This window comes from Notolepis coatsorum, assembly GCF_963971535.1.
Source record: "Notolepis coatsorum genome assembly, chromosome: 10".
Lineage (NCBI taxonomy): Eukaryota > Metazoa > Chordata > Actinopteri > Aulopiformes > Paralepididae > Notolepis > Notolepis coatsorum.
This window is the reverse complement of record NC_140174.1, coordinates 40781039-40798906: the sequence shown is the minus strand read 5'-3', so window position 1 is coordinate 40798906 and position 17868 is coordinate 40781039. Positions and strand designations below refer to the sequence as shown.

The 17868-nt window shown below is 42.5% G+C and overlaps 1 protein-coding gene across 1 annotated transcript in view; it reads left to right on the top strand.

The window, feature by feature from the left end:
- Positions 1 to 17868, top strand: part of adam12a (ADAM metallopeptidase domain 12a) — a 201614-nt gene that overhangs the window by 79075 nt on the left and 104671 nt on the right. Inside the window, exon 4 of the mRNA XM_084322845.1 lies at positions 7574 to 7652. Coding sequence (XP_084178971.1) covers positions 7574 to 7652 — 79 coding nt within the window. The remainder of the gene's footprint in view (positions 1 to 7573; positions 7653 to 17868) is intronic.

Genomic DNA, 17868 nt, shown 5'->3' with positions numbered 1-17868 from the left:
CTCTCCATTTAGCTGATGTCAATCCGTGTCACAATCCACCGAGATCGGATAGACTGTCACCGTACTTATATCCATATTTAATCCAATCTCGGATTATAACAAGGATACATGTACACATGCGTGAATACACACACACACACACACACACACACACACACACACACACACACACACACACACACACACACACACACACACACACACACACACACACACACACACACACACACACACACACACACACACACACACACACACACGGGTGGATTATAACAAGGATACATGTACACATGCGTGAATACACACATACTACACACACACAGGTGGATTATAACAAGGATACATGTACACATGCGATACACACACACACACACACGCATTTACAAAGGCATGCAGACAACCACAGAGGCTGCCGATTATACATACATACACACACACACGTGCACACACACTGAACTCTAATTTGTCTGCTGCAGGCAGATGCTGAGGTTGGGTCTGTCGGGCCTAGAGCGCGGACCTAATTAAGACTGCAGAAACACATCGTTTTATTGGACTTTCTGTCCCCCCCCCCCCCCCCCCCCGGCCCCTTGCTTTGATCCCCTGATTATTACCAGTTCTCTGGCTCTGGTTTGGACTCTGAGAGCTAGAGGGGCCAGAAAACACTGCGTCTCCCACTGACAGGTCCCAAACTAAATAAAAGAGCTCCCCAATTGCTTGGACTGACGCTCCTCGCCGGGCTGTCAGCGGTGAGGTCAGTAAGACAATCCAGCTGCCTGTTATAAAGGCGTACGGCGCTCTGTTGTGGATTAGCTACACCGTCCAACCATCTGCCGGCGTCCTGCAGCGTCACGCAGCACCACATGTCACACTAGTACATCCGCGCGTTTACAGCTCAGAAAATCCACCCTAAAACGGGAAGAAAGAAAAACACAAGCTGCAGCGCGGACTCTCATCACCGAGAGGGAGAGAAAGGAAGAGAGAGGGAGGGAGGGAGAGAGGGGGCCTTGTCAATAACGGCCTGTCTTTTTTTTTTCTCTCTCTCTCTCTCTCTCTCTCTCTCTCTCTCTCTCTCTCTCTCTCTCTCTCTCTCTCTCTCTCTCTCTCTCTCTCTCCCACCCCCTCCCTCTCTCTCTCTCTCTCTCTCTCTCTCTCTCTCTCTCTCTCTATCTCTCTCTGTCTACCAGTGCAGACTGTCACTCAAAGTGCTTATGGGCGGAGCCAGGCCATAACAGCCTGAAATCTTGAGGCTGAAAAATGATGGTTTTGAGTACTTGATTAGAAATATAAAACAATGAATTTTTTTGAAAAAAAACTTACAAATGTCTTCAATAGACTAACAGGAATTGTGTAAAGTTGCCCAAATAGTGCTAGGAATAGCAGTACATAGCCCCTTTAAGACAGTTAATTCAATATCTGTAAAACGTAGACCACTGTCTCCCTGGAAAATCCAAAGCATCGAAACTTGAGTCTGTGACGTCACCAAGTGCTCCATTGGCATTGAACTAGTCACCTGCTAGTTTTAGCTACTACCTCCAAATGTATTTTATTTAAACGTATTGTGTATGGTTCTGAATGTACTCATATCTAAGAAAAATCACCATGGGAACTATTGTAATCTTCCCGTATTCACTGTCTACGGAGCTGCTCCAGGATTTGTCTCTTGACGACATCATCACTACAGTCTCTCTGGTGTAGAAAGGTAGAATCTGTAATACCGTCAATCAGCGACCTCTAGGCAAAAGAGCCCCTCTTGTAATTGCGCTTTGTTTACATTTCTTTGTTTTGGTTTGATCTGCAGGTTGGATTAGGGGAGGTGTTTGTATTGCTGGCCACACCAGACAATAAAAAGCCCTATAGTATATACTCACTCAAATTCAACCCACACGTCAAACCAAAACAAAGAAATGTAAACAAAGCACAATGCCAAGGGGCTCTTTTGCCTAGAGGTCACTGTTTGACAGCATTGCAGATTCTACCTTTAAGGAAATAACATCATTTGTATGGTATATGAATTCCATTTTAGGGTGGATCTTTCATTTTAAGAAGTGTGTAAGCACACACGTACTGTACACATACACATACATGCTCCTGCAATGCACCCACACATTGGACATGTGGAGGCACGCACACATACATACACACACACACACACACACACACACACACACACACACACACACACACACACACACACACACACACACACACACACACACACACACATACCTGCAATTCACCCACACATTTAAGAAATGTGCACATACACACATGCAGTGTGAAAGCACAGTCATACTGTGTATAGACACACTTACATTCACACACACACACACACACACATAATGTAATAATCAACCCATCAGGGGTCTCCTTTGTAGCTCCGATAGGATCCTTTCTGGGATGTCCCCCTGCTGTTGTTGACGGACTGTCCCCCCAGTTGGCTGGTGCATCCTTCTGCCAGGACCCTCTGCCAGAGAGGGGGTGGGGAGGGAGGTTGCTAACCTCGGTGGGTGAGAAGAGGGCCAGCCAATATCACAGGGACACCTGACTTAATTCTGTCCCACTCTCACTGCTGTGTGCCAGGACAAGACAGGAGGACAGAGAGAGGGGGGAGGGAGGGGGGGAAAGACATCCAGAGAGAGAGAGGGAGGGAGGGAGGGAGGGAAAGACATCCAGAGAGAGAGCAAGAGCAGTTCAGTGTTTCTCTAATTGTGACTGCTTGAGATATTGTGTTCATTTAGTGGGCTTTCTATGTACACACACACCTCTGGGTGTATGGATCACTTGATAAGAGTGTAGTGATTCCAATCTTCAATCTGTACCTTAAAGATACAGTACTATGAAAATTGTGTTTTTCAATCTTAAATTTTTTTTTCAGAAGGTATGTTAAAGTAGGATTACCCAAAATGTTGTTGTGAAAATGATGAATAGAGTCCTTTGATCTATATCCCCCTGGGAATCAACACAATCAAGCAATTTCAGATATCCAATCTGCTTCCTCTGAAATATTGCATAATACACACAGGTTACTCTGATTGGCCCATCAGTCACATCTAGCTGCTCTGATTGGCCCGTCAGTCAATCCCACAATGTGTGATTGGCCCATCAGTCACATCTAGCTGAGAGGACACAGTGCTCCCAAATGTTCTCACAGGCACCATTTGGGGCTTTGAGGCACCCATAGGGAACCCGGAGGATCTTAGAGGAACTCCTGAGGAATTTATAATTGTGTATAATAGTGAAAGATATCGGTCATAATCAGCCAGTATCACCTCGTCACCTGTGTTCGTGAAGTTTCTGCGTTGTGTTTATCTCATACTCCGAAGTCGACCTTCTCATACTGGCTGTAATGCAATCCGTAATCAGAAGAATTCGACACTGGCAAACGTGGTACTTTTCTTCGAAAAAAAGGTTGTTTATTCCATAAACAAAGCCTCGTACGAGATGTAACCCATTCTGTAATGTCCTTGACTAAATTCATTATTCTCCACCCTCTCTTCTCTCATTAGTCCAATGGTTCTCTCATTAGTGCAATGGTTCTGAGGCCTCGTCGTAGCCAACAACCATTCCCTGTTAGCCGAAGCTAGCGATGATGTGGCACTCCATTCCTGCCCCCCCCCTCCCCCGCGAGGGGAGGAAGGATCCTTTCAAAGTCTCTGATCAACTCGCCTGCTCGCCTGTGCGTCGTGTCTCAATCTAACTAGTCTCCTGAAGACCCCACAGCTTACCGTCTTCAAGTCTTGCGATGTCGACCTCTCTCTCGTGACTGTTACTATGGCAACGGCACTTTTGACCCAAATCACTATAGCAACGGCGATGTTGATATTACTAAACGATGTGGCCACACCACCATGTGAGAGCCCAGTGCCGCTGCACACAATGACCTTGGCTCGCTGATAACAGGCCCTCATCTGCAGCCTCACCGGAGCCAGACATAGTGACTGATACTGTCCTCTTACAACTAATATCTACGAGTAGATGCCGTCATCTGCAGATATTTACATTATAATGCAGATATTTACATTATATACACATTGAAAAACAAGGATTCCTTCAATAGGGTCTAGTGAACAGAAGGACACGCCCCCTCAGCCTACTGAGACTGTGACCTAAAACAGTTACAACAAATCAAATGATACATCTGAAGCTGGAAAATGAATACTCATGGCATTCATATTCCACAATAAACAATGTATGACTGAATAAAGAAATCACTGGGATCTGTACTGAACAAAGTTAAACAATGTGGTAATCTGGGATTACATGTTTATACACAACTCTATGTGGTAATCTGGGATTACATATTTATACACAACTCTATGATTCATGTGTGTCTCCTGTGTCTGACTATGCTTCTGGGGTTTGGGGTTTCCGTAATGATTTAATGTGCAACATTAAGCATCACAGAGCTATTCGCTAATCGATCCTTTCCGGCAGTCTATAAACATATTTCAGTTTTGACCATTAGTGGAAATAATGATTGGGAACCTCCAAACATCATCATTACATACTGTAATGTCAAATGCTTCGGCTTTGGAATAGACTTGTGAAGATGTCTGAGAAGTGACAAGGCTGGACCTTGTGCACTGAAAGGCTTAAAAACACAATGAGAAGCATTCATACAAAAATTTCCATAACAAGTGAGTTACTAACACATCCCTTGGCAGGTACTATGCAAAAAGAACTCCTCTCACCATGAACACATCTGATTTTAAATCAAGGCTTGGTTGATCAACGAATCAAGATCACCTGCATCGATTTACTCATGACAAACAAGACGTGTCCAGTTACCGTTTTATGGTTTGAAATGAATGTAGCGCTGAATTATTGTGACACATGAATAGTGAAATATAGACAAACCAGACATAGCCTACTGTACAAACTTGCTCAAGCTATTTACAATAAAATGTGGGTGTATGAAGGAGCCCCATGAAGGAGTCTCTCCTTCACAAGAGACTTACTAAAAATATACTTACAGTAAATGGGACATTTCGCATGTTCATCCTAATAATAATAATAATGGATTGGATTTATATACAGTAGCGCTCTTCATGACACCCCAGTGACCCCAGAGCGCTTACAGAGTCCATTATTCGTTCATACACAGTCATACCGGTGATGGTAAGCTACAATTGCAGCCAGAGCTGCCCTGAGGCTAATGAGTTGAAATCCTTATTTTAATGTGAACGATTTGGCATTCATTTTCCAGAATTGATTATTGTGTGATATGGCCCAGGAGTTCAAAACTTTGAATCCCTAGCTGATCCGATCAGATTTTTAAATCCCATTTTTTGTGATCCAGGATCAGACAACTCGGCCAGAGTTTGTCCCTGTATTTCAAAGCAATCCAGGATCACCCTGATCCAAATTCAGACTGTTCAAGATTACTAGATCCTGGATATCAGCGCTTTAATCCTACCGATCTCCATCTAGCGGATATGAAAAAGAATACAAGGAAGACAAGAGACCACATTGCAGAGACATCTATAATGTCTAATTATATTGTTAAATACATAAAGGACATACAATCATAATGGAATTGTAATTTAAATAAATACTCCCACTAGGGTAACAACAAAAAAAGATTCATTCAAATGCAGCTGATCATCCAGGCGTGCTTTGAGGAGCTGTATTCTAAGTGAGGTTTCAGTTTGCTGAAGGTGATGACAGATGATGGACCTTTTTTTTGTTGAAGATATTTCTTCTTTAATCTAAATGACAGTTGTGATTGAGAATCTTTGTTGTGATACTTTTATGAGCATAAACATTTATTTCATCAACATTTGGTTGAAAACAAAATAGGCCACCACAAATGTGACCAAAACATTTTAAATAAAATGTATTTGCCATGAAGGCAAAACATTGTGTTTTATTTCAGTTAACAAACTTTGCCATCTTATTTATATTGAAAAATATTTTTTTTATAAATTGTATAGTACATTTTGCTCTGGTAATCCACTGGAAATCCACCCCTCTGGTGGGATCAAGATAATCCATTTTTTTTTGGATCAAATTGATCCCAATCCTGTGTTGTCGGTTTGAACGACCCGTTTTGAAGATTTGATCCAGATTAAAGCTTGGATTTAATTTCCTGATCTGATCAGATATCAAAGTGATCCTAATCCTGTTTTTTGGTTTTCAACTACCCAAAATACAAATCTGATCCAATCAGATAGGGATTAAAAGTTTTGAACTCCTGGGCAGGAGATTAGATTAGATTCGATTCTTTAATGAACACACAGCCAGACTGGTGGAATTTGTTTTCAGTGCATATACCATTGTTCCAACATAGAACATCACTTACAATACATACTACATGCAGTTAAATACATAGATACATAAATACAAAAACCACAATATCACAATTTCTGTCCATAACAGCAGAGGTAGGGGGAGTAAAATGTACAAAGAAAAATGGTCTGTTGATATATGGTATAAACAGAAGTTACGAACCTACTGTCTCATAAAGAATAGTTACAGTGCAGAAAAGTATGTTAAGTATAATTTAAACAAGATCCCTGTGTGCACAGATTCGGTCAGGGACCATTAGTCCTAGAGACCGGCAGATTTTATTCCACCCCAGAGGAGGACAGACATTGTTTGGTGTGTGAGCTAGGTGGAATTGACAATGAGGTTCACTTTTTGTTTTACTGTCCTGTCTACAAGGACGTAAGGGAAGTCGTTTTTAGTCAAATGTCCTCCATTTATGTTGAGCTGGACGAATATGGAACACTTGAGTTATGCTTCAGGAAGGAAACTTTTTATTTGCCAAGCTTGGGAGAGAAGGCAGAATACTTTTAAAAGAAAGCTGTAATCTGTATTTATGTAATCAGTATTTAGATGTGTAATGTAATAATGGAACACTGCAACAGTATTTTTGGTGTCTTATAAACCCATGTGGGTTGGGCACTTTGTGTGCACAACACAAAAATGTAATAATCAATCAATCAATCAATCATGTACTGTATCTTTAAAAGTAATTTTTCATTTTGATCTAATGGACATAGTATATCTCCCATGTCCCCAATTTTAGCAGCATGTAACAACAGATCACACTCTTACACTATGTGTGCATCTGTCCATTTCTTTCAAATGTTTTCACTGTTCATGGCTATAACACATCACATGTGGCATGGATTGATGGAACGACTGTCTTTTCACGGTAACATGTAAGGCTCTTGCCATCTGTCCGTCACCAATCGGCATCTGTCTGTTTATACTGTATATAAATTAATTCGTTTGTTTTTATAGCATATCATGCCTACTATAAATTGCTACTGAATGCCTCTTCGTGGCGCATGCATGCAGTGTGAAAAGTGGTTTAATGGAATGCTTCACAGTAGCTCTCTCTCAGAGTACAGTACCCCCATGTACAGTATGGCCCGCAGCTGCTCTCTCTCTCCTGAGGCGGCGCTAGCTTTTAAATCACGTCACACTCGGTGCACGACTATTTCTCTCCGCCGCAAGTCTGACAGCGGTGGAGCGGCCTTGATTGATTGTTTGTGTGAACTTAAACCCCAGAGGGTCCCCTTTCTAAAGTGTTTGCTCTCTCTCTCTCTTTGTTTATCTGTTCCAGGGGGTTGTTTGCGAGTCGCTACACAGAAACCCATTACCTGGAAGATGGCAGCGTGGTCACAGGCTCTCACGACTCCACGGTATGTTCGGACTACATGAAATGGCTTTTCTAATTTCCCCCACGCTCCTCTGTTGTTACCGGTGGAGAGAGAATGGATGTGTTTTCCCCTCTCTGCGGCGCCACATCGGCCAGCGGCTTCCGGTCTCACGTTCCCACCGGGTTCTGCCTCATTGGACCTCTATTTTTGGGATCAGAGAGGAAGAAAAGCAATATCGGTGTGCCAGCAATACCACCTCTTAAACTGGTCTAAAAATGGATGCCCTCGCACGTAAAGAGAGCCTGCGTGGGTCGTAGCCTTCTTCTGCTTCTTGCGCACACAGATTCATATTTGATGAAACAACAGACACGCAGGGATGAGAGATCTAGACGTGGGCAGTTTTAAGGACCAGCTCAGGTCTTGTATAATGAATGAGGCTTAGAATACTTGTTACTGGGTCCTTGAGAGGCTCCCTGTAAAATACATGCATGCTAGGTACATAACCCCTGTCATCATCCTTGACCAAGGCACTGGCATTAGAAGGGGAGTTGATCCCCAGCGCCGGTGGTGGAAAGTATTTTTACTCAAGTACTCTACTATTTCAAGCCATTTGTACTTTACGTGAGCATTTTCATTTGAAGGAACTTTATACTTTTACTCCACTACACAACAGTTACTTTGAAGAAAAGGATTTTGCATAGAAAACATGGCAAAAATGTATGAAGATTATATACTTTCACATTTTAAGCCTGTCAACTTCAAGAGGACATAATCAGAGCAGCATAACTGGACCACATACCACTTTAACATAGCCTTATATCAGAGCAGCATAATTGGACCACATACCACTTTAACATGATCTTTAAAGGTCAATGGATCGAGGAGTGAACGCTCCTAAGCACTGGAATACACAGAGGTCATGTAGAATAGCATAAAATGTAGCATACTTTTACTTTAGATACTTAAGTACATTCAATAGTAAATACCTCAAATACCTTACTTAAGTAGTGGAGGACTTTTAATGGAGGACTTTTACTTTTACCAGAGAACTCATTTATCTGGGTATTTCTACTTTTACTTAACTAAAGGAACTGTGTACTTCTTCCACCACATGGACACCACACTGCTCGTTAGTTAGGATGAGTTAAATGCAGAAGACAAATTCCTGGTATACATTATGTGTAAAAATGTACTTGGTAAGGAGGAGATTCTAATTCTGATTAAAGCAGGTGGAAATTTGCAATAGCTGCAACCCTTTTGCAATAGGCCACTCCCATTGCCACGCCCCCTTTTAGCTAGTTGACATGAACACACATACCTTCACACACACTTGCTTGATCTCCCTGCCAAATTTCAGCCTCTTAGGGAATGTGAGGGTGGGGATATTTTTGTGGACCAACTGACCAATATATATAACATCCTGATCCTACTCGATCTCAGTGCAGCCTTTGACACAGTGTGTCACTCCATCCTCCTCCAAAGGCTGCACCAAGTGGGTGTTGAGGGCACAGCATTTGACTGGTTCTCCTCCTACCTCACAGACAGACACCAATTAATCTCCCTCTCCGGCCACACCTCTTCCCCCTCCCCAGTCACACAGGGGGTCCCCCAAGGCTCAGTCCTTGGTCCCCTGCTCTTCATCTGCTACATTCTCCCCCTTGGTCACATCATCCGTAAATACCATCTCAACTTCCACTGCTATGCTGATGACACCCAAATCTACATCAGTACACAATCCCCCCACAGCCCACCCCTCAGTCACATCGAATCCTGCATTACTGAACTCCAAACCTGGATGACTCACAACTTTCTCAAATTAAACAGTGACAAGACGGAACTTCTCATCATTGGCACCAAAACCACCCTCACCAGATCCGGACCCATCACACTCACCATCAATGACTCCACTATCACCCCCTCCCCCCTAGTCCGAAACCTTGGTGTCTTCCTCGACCCCACCCTCTCATTTGACCCCCACGTCCGCTCCATTGTAAAAACATCATACTTTCACCTCCGCAACATTGCTAAAATCCGTCACTGCCTCTCCCCCCCTGCTGCTGAATCCCTCATACATGCCTTCATCTCCTCCCGCCTGGACTAACTCCCTCCTCACTGGCATCACCTCCCGCTCCCTCCATAAACTGCAAATGGTCCAAAACTCAGCCGCCCGCCTCCTCACTAACACCCGGTCCCGTGAACACATCACTCCTGTCCTCCACTCTCTCCACTGGCTCCCGATCAAACACAGTATAAACTTCAAAACACTACTCCTCACCTTCAAAGCCCTCCATAGTCTGGCTCCCCCCTACCTGACTGATCTCCTTCTTCACTACCGCCCCACCCGTTCCGTCCGGTCCTCCTCCACTGTTGGTGATCGGGCCTTCTCTCGCACTGCACCCCGACTCTGGAACTCCCTCCCTCAGTCCATCAGAGACTCCCCTACACTCTCCACCTTCAAAGCTCGCCTCAAAACCCACCTGTTCTCCCTTGCCTTCAACCCCCCCCCCACCCATAACCCCTCCCCTCCAACCCGATTGATGTCTGTCTCCTGTCGCTCTGTCTTTTTGTGCTATCTCATGCTGTCTTCCCCTGTTCCCCCCATGGTCTCATGTTCCTTTTGTTTTTGTTTTTTTGTTTTTGTCTCTTTGTGTTTTGTTTCTTTGTTTTTACTATGTTCCTAACTACTGTCAGTGACTTCGGGTCATTGAGAAGCGCTATATAATTTGTGAACAACTGAGTACTCTCCAGGAATCACTGGGTCTCATTCACCAACGGACTTAAGACAAAAGATCAGACACATTTTTGTCCTAGCTCCACTTAAGAAATTTTCGGGCTGATTTTGGGATTCACCAACGGTCCCTTCTCCTGGATTCGGTCATAACTAAGAGCAGGATTTAGGAGCGCTGAAGAGCAGTCGTAAATCGGACAGACTGGTGTGAGCCGTGTTCTTAAGGGCTTTATTTGGGAGGAATCATGGTGATTTCGTTCATATCAACTCTACAGGCATCCTTGGAATTAATAATAATAATAATAATAATAAATATGACAATATTTGTATGATAAAAATTTTTTTTCTTCCATTTACAGTCATGCGTCAAGAGGCATAGTGATGTCAGAAAATAAATAAAAACACTACACCGACACTGCAAATTACTGGATAAATAAATAAGAACTAAAGCTAATCACATGGATATATCTATAGTGGAATAGACTGTATTAATATTCCATATTTATACCATCTTGTTGCGCGCTCCTGGCCACCTGCCGCAGTGCGCACACACACGTGCGTGCACGCACGTACTGTATAGTCTATGTGTGTAATGAATGAACAGTAGGCTTATATTATTCAAATTACTTGTTTCATTAGGAGATAGTAGATACTGTATGTGCTGCCCTATAGTAGTTTGTACAGTACGTACAGTACACATCTTAAGGCCGCCACAGAGTCGGGCATACTGTGAGCAGACCGGACTCTGCGCGGCATGTCCGCAATTGTTTGAGGTTTCAGTCAAGCATACCACCAGTTTACTACAATTAATGCAGGTTGATGTCAACCAACACGCCGAGCAGCCTTTTGTGGGACACCGGTGCGCAACGCCTCTGTGGAGTCAGGTCCGCTCATGCCCGACTCTGTGGAGATGTCACGCTGTCAAGATGTGTAACTTACTGTACTGTACTGTACACACACGTGCGCACGCGCGTGTGTGTGCACGCACGCTGCGGCAGGTGGCCAGGAGCGCGCAACAATACGGTATAAATATAGAATATTAATACAGTCTATTCCACTATAGGTATATAGTAGGGCTGGGCGATATGGCAAAAAATGATATCGCGATAACGATATGATAATGTTATCATATCACTCGATATCGATAATTATCTATATTGTTATAAGTATATATATATATATATATATTTTTTTTTTTTTTTTTTTAAACAACAGATGTATGTTTATTTTGCAGCAATTCTTTGTCGTTGCCGCCATCTTTAGTGTTACATCCCCTCACACTCCAGTTCTCAGGCTGCAGCTGAAAGCGAAAGTAAACAAGCTTTTCTGCTGGCTGTGGCTCCAGGGGAGTTGAATAGGCTCTGCTAGTTTATTCTATCTTTTGGCACTTTTTTGGTGGACAAACCACAGCACATGTGCACCGTGACTCGTGACTGGAGACACACATAGCCTACTGTGTACAGACGGTTTCAAACTGTATTTTTAATTAGAAAGCAAACAAAATAAATGGACAAGAGAAAAATAAATCTCAATTTGGTCAGTATTGTCATTTGGACAAGCAAAGCCATTACTTTAAGTTGCAGGCAAGAAAGACAAGTCTGTCCACGGTCTCTGGTTTTAAAACTGCCCTGCAGGTCAAAGAAAATTTATAATAATAAATAAATAAAATTCTATAAAAAAAAATTCGCATTTTTTTTTACTATCGATTATTAAAATATATCGCGACAATTATCGTTATCGTTTTATCGCCCAGCCCTAGTATATAGTGTGCTGTGTGATGACAATACATTTGAATCTAATCTAATTTTGATCCGTCGCAAAACGCTTCCTCGCTACCTGTTGAATACGGGGCAATGCCGACCCTTTTTTCCCCACACAGCCCTTGCATTATAATGAGCTGGAGAGGCGTGTCTTTATGCAAATTAACGCACGTTCAAGTTTGTGAATGAGTGACGTACGTTCATTCAGGGTTCGCAGCTGTGATAATTTTGGCAAGTTAAGACAACCTCTCCACGCGTTGGTGAATCCGGGGGTAATTGTCGTCGACCTTCTCTTACGACCTTCCAAGGAGGTTGTCGTAAGAGAAATCGTAAGAGAAATCAATGTTAGTGAATGAGGTCCACTGACTGTAAAATATTCATCACCACTCCACATTCTGCACTTATGTATGGAAGCATTTAATAGACTGTATTAAAATGATGCAAAATGCAATTCCACAATAGCATTATAATTGTATTTAATTAAAATCATATTTATCTAAACTAAGGCACATCACCAATGACTCATAATCTCTCTTACAATGTCTGACTCCATGACAACAAGGCCACTTGTCTTCATCAGATCAGTCTTGAATAGAGAGGTACGTATACTGGGGTTGACCACTGGGCTCTTTTCAGTGTTGGTCTTTATTGACCTGATCTCATATCCCACCCTTTTTTCTTGATCCTCCAATCAGAACTGTTTTGGCTCCCTCAGACAAAACTGATAGGTCAATTGGCGAGTCTGTGGGGTGTAGTGAGCTGTGTGAATGCTGGTGGATTTACAGTATACAGGAAAGAGGGAACAGAGCGTGTTATTAACACAGCCAGGCCCGCTGTGGCTCTATAAAACACTGGCCTGGATATCCACCATTAGGCCAGCAGAGCACAGGCAATGACAAGCAACATAGAGGCTGATTGTTGTATTTGTATGGAATGCTTTGTGTGTGTCCGACGCATTCAGTACTGCAGTATTCTGTACCTACCCATGCAATGTCCCGGATCCTCTCCCTGCCAAATCTTCCACCTCGCCGGATTTGAGGGATTGGTTGATCTGCCGTTTGGAAAGCAATTAGATCATTCTCTTTTGTTCAGATACCCATAAAGCACAATTATACATACTGTAGACAAATCTACAAAGTGCAAAATGATTGGCCTATTTATAGTTGAAATCCACAACAGCAGCAGAGATTAATGTAATTCAATAACGCCCCAACCCACACGGTGAAATGAACAATGTTTTCCACCCGGAGCGTCGCATTGAGAATACCTAACGGTTCCCAGGCTTGGCTCGGCCTGCTCAGCAGAATTCCATCCATTCCAGAACATATAAGCAATGAGGGAGTTGTACCGGACCGGACCCAGCCAGGCTGGGTTCCACTGAGAGGTCGTAGCTCAGCATGGATGGATGGCTGGATGGATGGATAGATAGATGGATGGGTAGATAGATGGATGGATAGATGGATTGATGAATGGATGGATGGATATATGGATGGATGGATGGGTAGATAGATGGATGGATGGATAGATGGATGGGTAGATAGATGGATGGATAGATGGATGGGTGGGTGGACGGATGGATGGAGGGGGGGGGGGGTATAGATGAATAGATGTATAAATTAATGAATGGATTAATTGATGGATGGATGGATAGTTGGATGGACAGACAGACAGTCAACGGGATGAGGAGAGGGAGGGAGAGATGGATGGATGATAGAAAGATTGATGGATGGATGGACAGACAGAATGATTGAAGGGAGGAAGGAAGGAGGGATAAATGGATGGATTGATTGATTGATTGATGGATTTATGGACAGATAGACAAACAGACAAATGGATGAAGGGAGGGGGAGACATGGATTGATGGATAGAGAGATTGATGGATGGATGGATGGATGGATGGATGGAGAGTAGGACCAGTGGACATGCGCTGTGCGGGGTGGACTGATTTACTAGTAAGGTGGATTGATTTACTAGTAAGGTCGGGTGTGTTATCAACTTGGGCCCAAGCGGACCCTCCCCCACCTTCATTATCACCCCTTTCATCCTCCCTTGAGTGGAACCAGATCTCCACGGGAGGGTCTCCCTGGAAACAGCCCATTGTTTATGTAGCCTACAACAAGCTGATCCATAGTTAATTCATTTGCTTGTGTAATCAGGGAGGAGGCTGATGTATTGGTTCTGGTGGGGATGCAGCGAGGTTCAGGCGTGTGTCACAGACAAGGTATTACTGGAAGCGAGTAAGTCATGAGTCTGAGCCGCCCGTTCATTTGTCTGCTTTATGGCTCTCTCCCTTTCCTGCTTGGCCTTAGTCTCTGAGGCATTTACTTAAAGGAGCACGCCAACATTATGGGAAATGCACTTACCATCTTTTCCAGAGTCAGACAAGAAGATAGATACCAATTCCCTCTCTGTGTGTTCAGTAGGAAGCTATCCGGCTGCAAGCTAACCTACTGTAGCTTAGCACAAATGAATGGAAGCATAGCTTAAAAGCCTAGCTTAAAACTCCGGGAGAGGTGTTTCTGGCCAACACCTAGGCTACTGTAGCTGCTTACGCATCCGCTTCCATTCATTTGTGCTAAGCTAGTCTAGCATGCAGCCGGATAGCTTTTTACCGAATCACAGAGTTGAAACAGAATTTCTGGTGACTAGGGCTGCAACGATTAGTCGACATAATCGACGACGTCGATTATAAAAAATCGTCGACGAGGAATTGTTGCGTCGATTAGTAATAATAAAAAAAAATATATATTATATATTTTTTTTTTATATATATATTTTTTTGCACTACCTATCTTTGTGAAAGTGGCTTCTCAGCTCTGGTCCAGCTGAAGACTTCTTAGCTCAACATAACAGACCGACAGTAAGTTTGGGGGAACTAATGGGATAACTGGGGATGTTGTTTTTATTTTTTTTTGATTTGAAGTCTTTATTTCGAACATGCAATGAATACAACAAACAATAACAAAAAAGAAAAACAACTCAATCTGCATGTTCGAAAAGGAGTAGGAAGAAGTATACACTTATTTAATCCTACCCCTTTTCCACTACTCAAACTGTTTGGTCCTGACAAGAGTCTCAAAGCAACTCTGAGGTCATGCTCAATGTCCAATCTGTTCCTCTGCTCTGTCTTCAGCTGGACCAGAGCTGAGAAGCCACTTTTACAAAGATAGGTAGTGCAAACAAATTTATATAATTGTTTTTCGATTAGTCGACTAATCGAAAAAATAATCGACAGATTAGTCGACTACCAAAATAGTCATTAGTTGCAGCCCTACTGGTGACACATATTTCTGACCATAGCTATGGTGCCACCTGTTGAACGGCTCTTCAGCCATGGTGGCAACATCTTTACCGCCCAGAGAACTGCTTGACAGATATTTTGAACACGTGCCCCTCTTACAATAGCAGACTCCTCCCTGTGACCTTTAATTAAAAACATCAGCAACAAAAACGTAAACAAGAGAAACAATACAGTACAGTACCCCCCCCCCCCCCCCCCCCCCCCACCTCCAATGTACAGCCCTCACCCAACCCACCCAACCCCACCCCACCAACCTCCTCCAATGTACAGTTTCTACGCCAAATGTATATACACTCCTTTTCTGGACACTTTTGTATCACAAACAGTACTGTATTTGCAAATCTGATATGTCATAAATGTATAGATGTAGCAGTACTGTCTATCTGTATGTCAAGTATGTCATATATGTTATGATGAATTGAAAATGGGGGACCCTGGTGGAAACAAGACGAAAGTCTTTCTCTGGTCTGCATCCCCTTAACAATTGTATGTATTGAGATGTACTGTACTGTACCCATTCTGCAATCTGTTAATAAACTTTTCAATCAATCAATCAATACACCTGTAGACGTTTATGCCAGCATGTGTTTGTAAGGGTAATTTGATTTGACAATTCTAAATGCTGAATATGTTCTACTGTATATGAAAGTAAGTTACTTAACTAATATTTGTTAATTCTTTTTTATTTATTAAAAAAAAAGTTTACATAAAAAATGGAAGATTAACATTCATGTGCTCCTCTTGCATCACAAGAGAAAATCCATCCATGTGGTATTTGATTAAAAAACTGCAGAAAAGAAGAGAAACAGCATCCAACATGTAGTACACCTGTAGTTTGTACCAGTACTGTTATAACATGTTGTAGAAACACAGTACACCTGTAGTTTGTACCAGTACAAAATGTCCCTGTAATTTGTATTCAGTAACTGACTACATTTCAATACATTACATTATGTAATAATCTGACCCAAATCTGGATACATGCCAGTGTATAATTTCATTTAATTTCATTTTAATTTATTCGTACATGGAATTGTTACAGTCCAACAGTACATATAGTTCACTTAATATGCTCCACTAAATTCCATGGCCGAAAGGAACAGGAAGAAGAAAATTCGTATTGTACCTGGGCCCTGTTTCATGTACGTGGTTCAACTAAGTCGATCAAGATGTCCATTATCCAGCTTCAGTTAACCCGATGTTCGAAGCCGGGATTTTCCTGTTTCACAAAGGTGGATTCAGTCTCGTTAACTCAAGCCAGACTTGCGAGTCAGGCTAAATGCGCGCGGCCGTTTTAGGTGAAAAGCCAGCACGTATCGATGGCAGAGACCCTGATTCTCAACGGCATTGATTGATTAATTGATTTAAGACTTTATTGACAGATTGCAATACGGCTCAATCGCCTCGCCGACAAGTTAAATGCGTTATCTATAGGCTAATTCTAAGTCCCTCATTACCTCAATCAATCAGATTATATTTCTTTAAACTTGCCTGCTGGATTGAATAATCAAATGAGATCTTGCTAGCGAAAATAATTAGTTAACTGTTATACAGAATTACGATACGGCCCTCTTGCCCATTGATTGATGTATAGTCAATCTTTAACTTATCTCCAATGTGGTCTAACGGGTTGTTCTTTTGACTTTCACACGGACGACCGGGGTTCAAGACCCTAGTCGTCTCCTTTTTTTTGCAATATAGGAATAATTCAATTTGGTGCACGTTGAGAGCTATATAAAGAATGACATCCTCAATGCATGTAGATTTATAATATTTTAACTTAAAACCAGGCTACTTTGGCGTATAATCATTAATATTATATTCAAAAAAATCATATTGGAAACACCGGGATTTGAACCCGGGTCGCAAGGTTGGCAGGCTTGAGCACTACCGCTGGGCCACTGTGCCAGATGGGATAAATTCATTGTTTATACATTAATGAACGAGAGACCCGTGTTTAGAATATTCCTTATTTTGAATGAAGTTTTATTTCTTTATCCTCATTCATTCATGTGACGTCAACGGCTCATTCAATTTCTCAAATCCGTCAAACAGCGCATCTCATCAGACATCTTAATCCCAGTTACAATTAAAATAACCACATAATGTGTACATCGCACGAGCGAGCGCCACCGTCGCCACGGTATATATAACGTGCATTATTTAGGACAAAGTGAATTTAATATCAGCATTTTGGGTCTATTTTACATTTCAAAAGCCCCCTCTGGAAGAATGGAGCACAAAAACGTAATTCAGAATGGTATAATGCAGATCGTAGACTGTGGGAATAGTTTCAGGAAACGAGCTGTCACTTTCTTTGCGGGGGCGTGGCTCTGCGTGATCCGGCTAACTTGAACTTGAACTCTGCTTTCGACCAGGCTCAAACTTTTGGATCTGTTGGCATGGTGATCTGGAAAATCCACGTACATGAAACCGGAAAGTCCGGCTAACCCAGTTATCCAGCTAAAG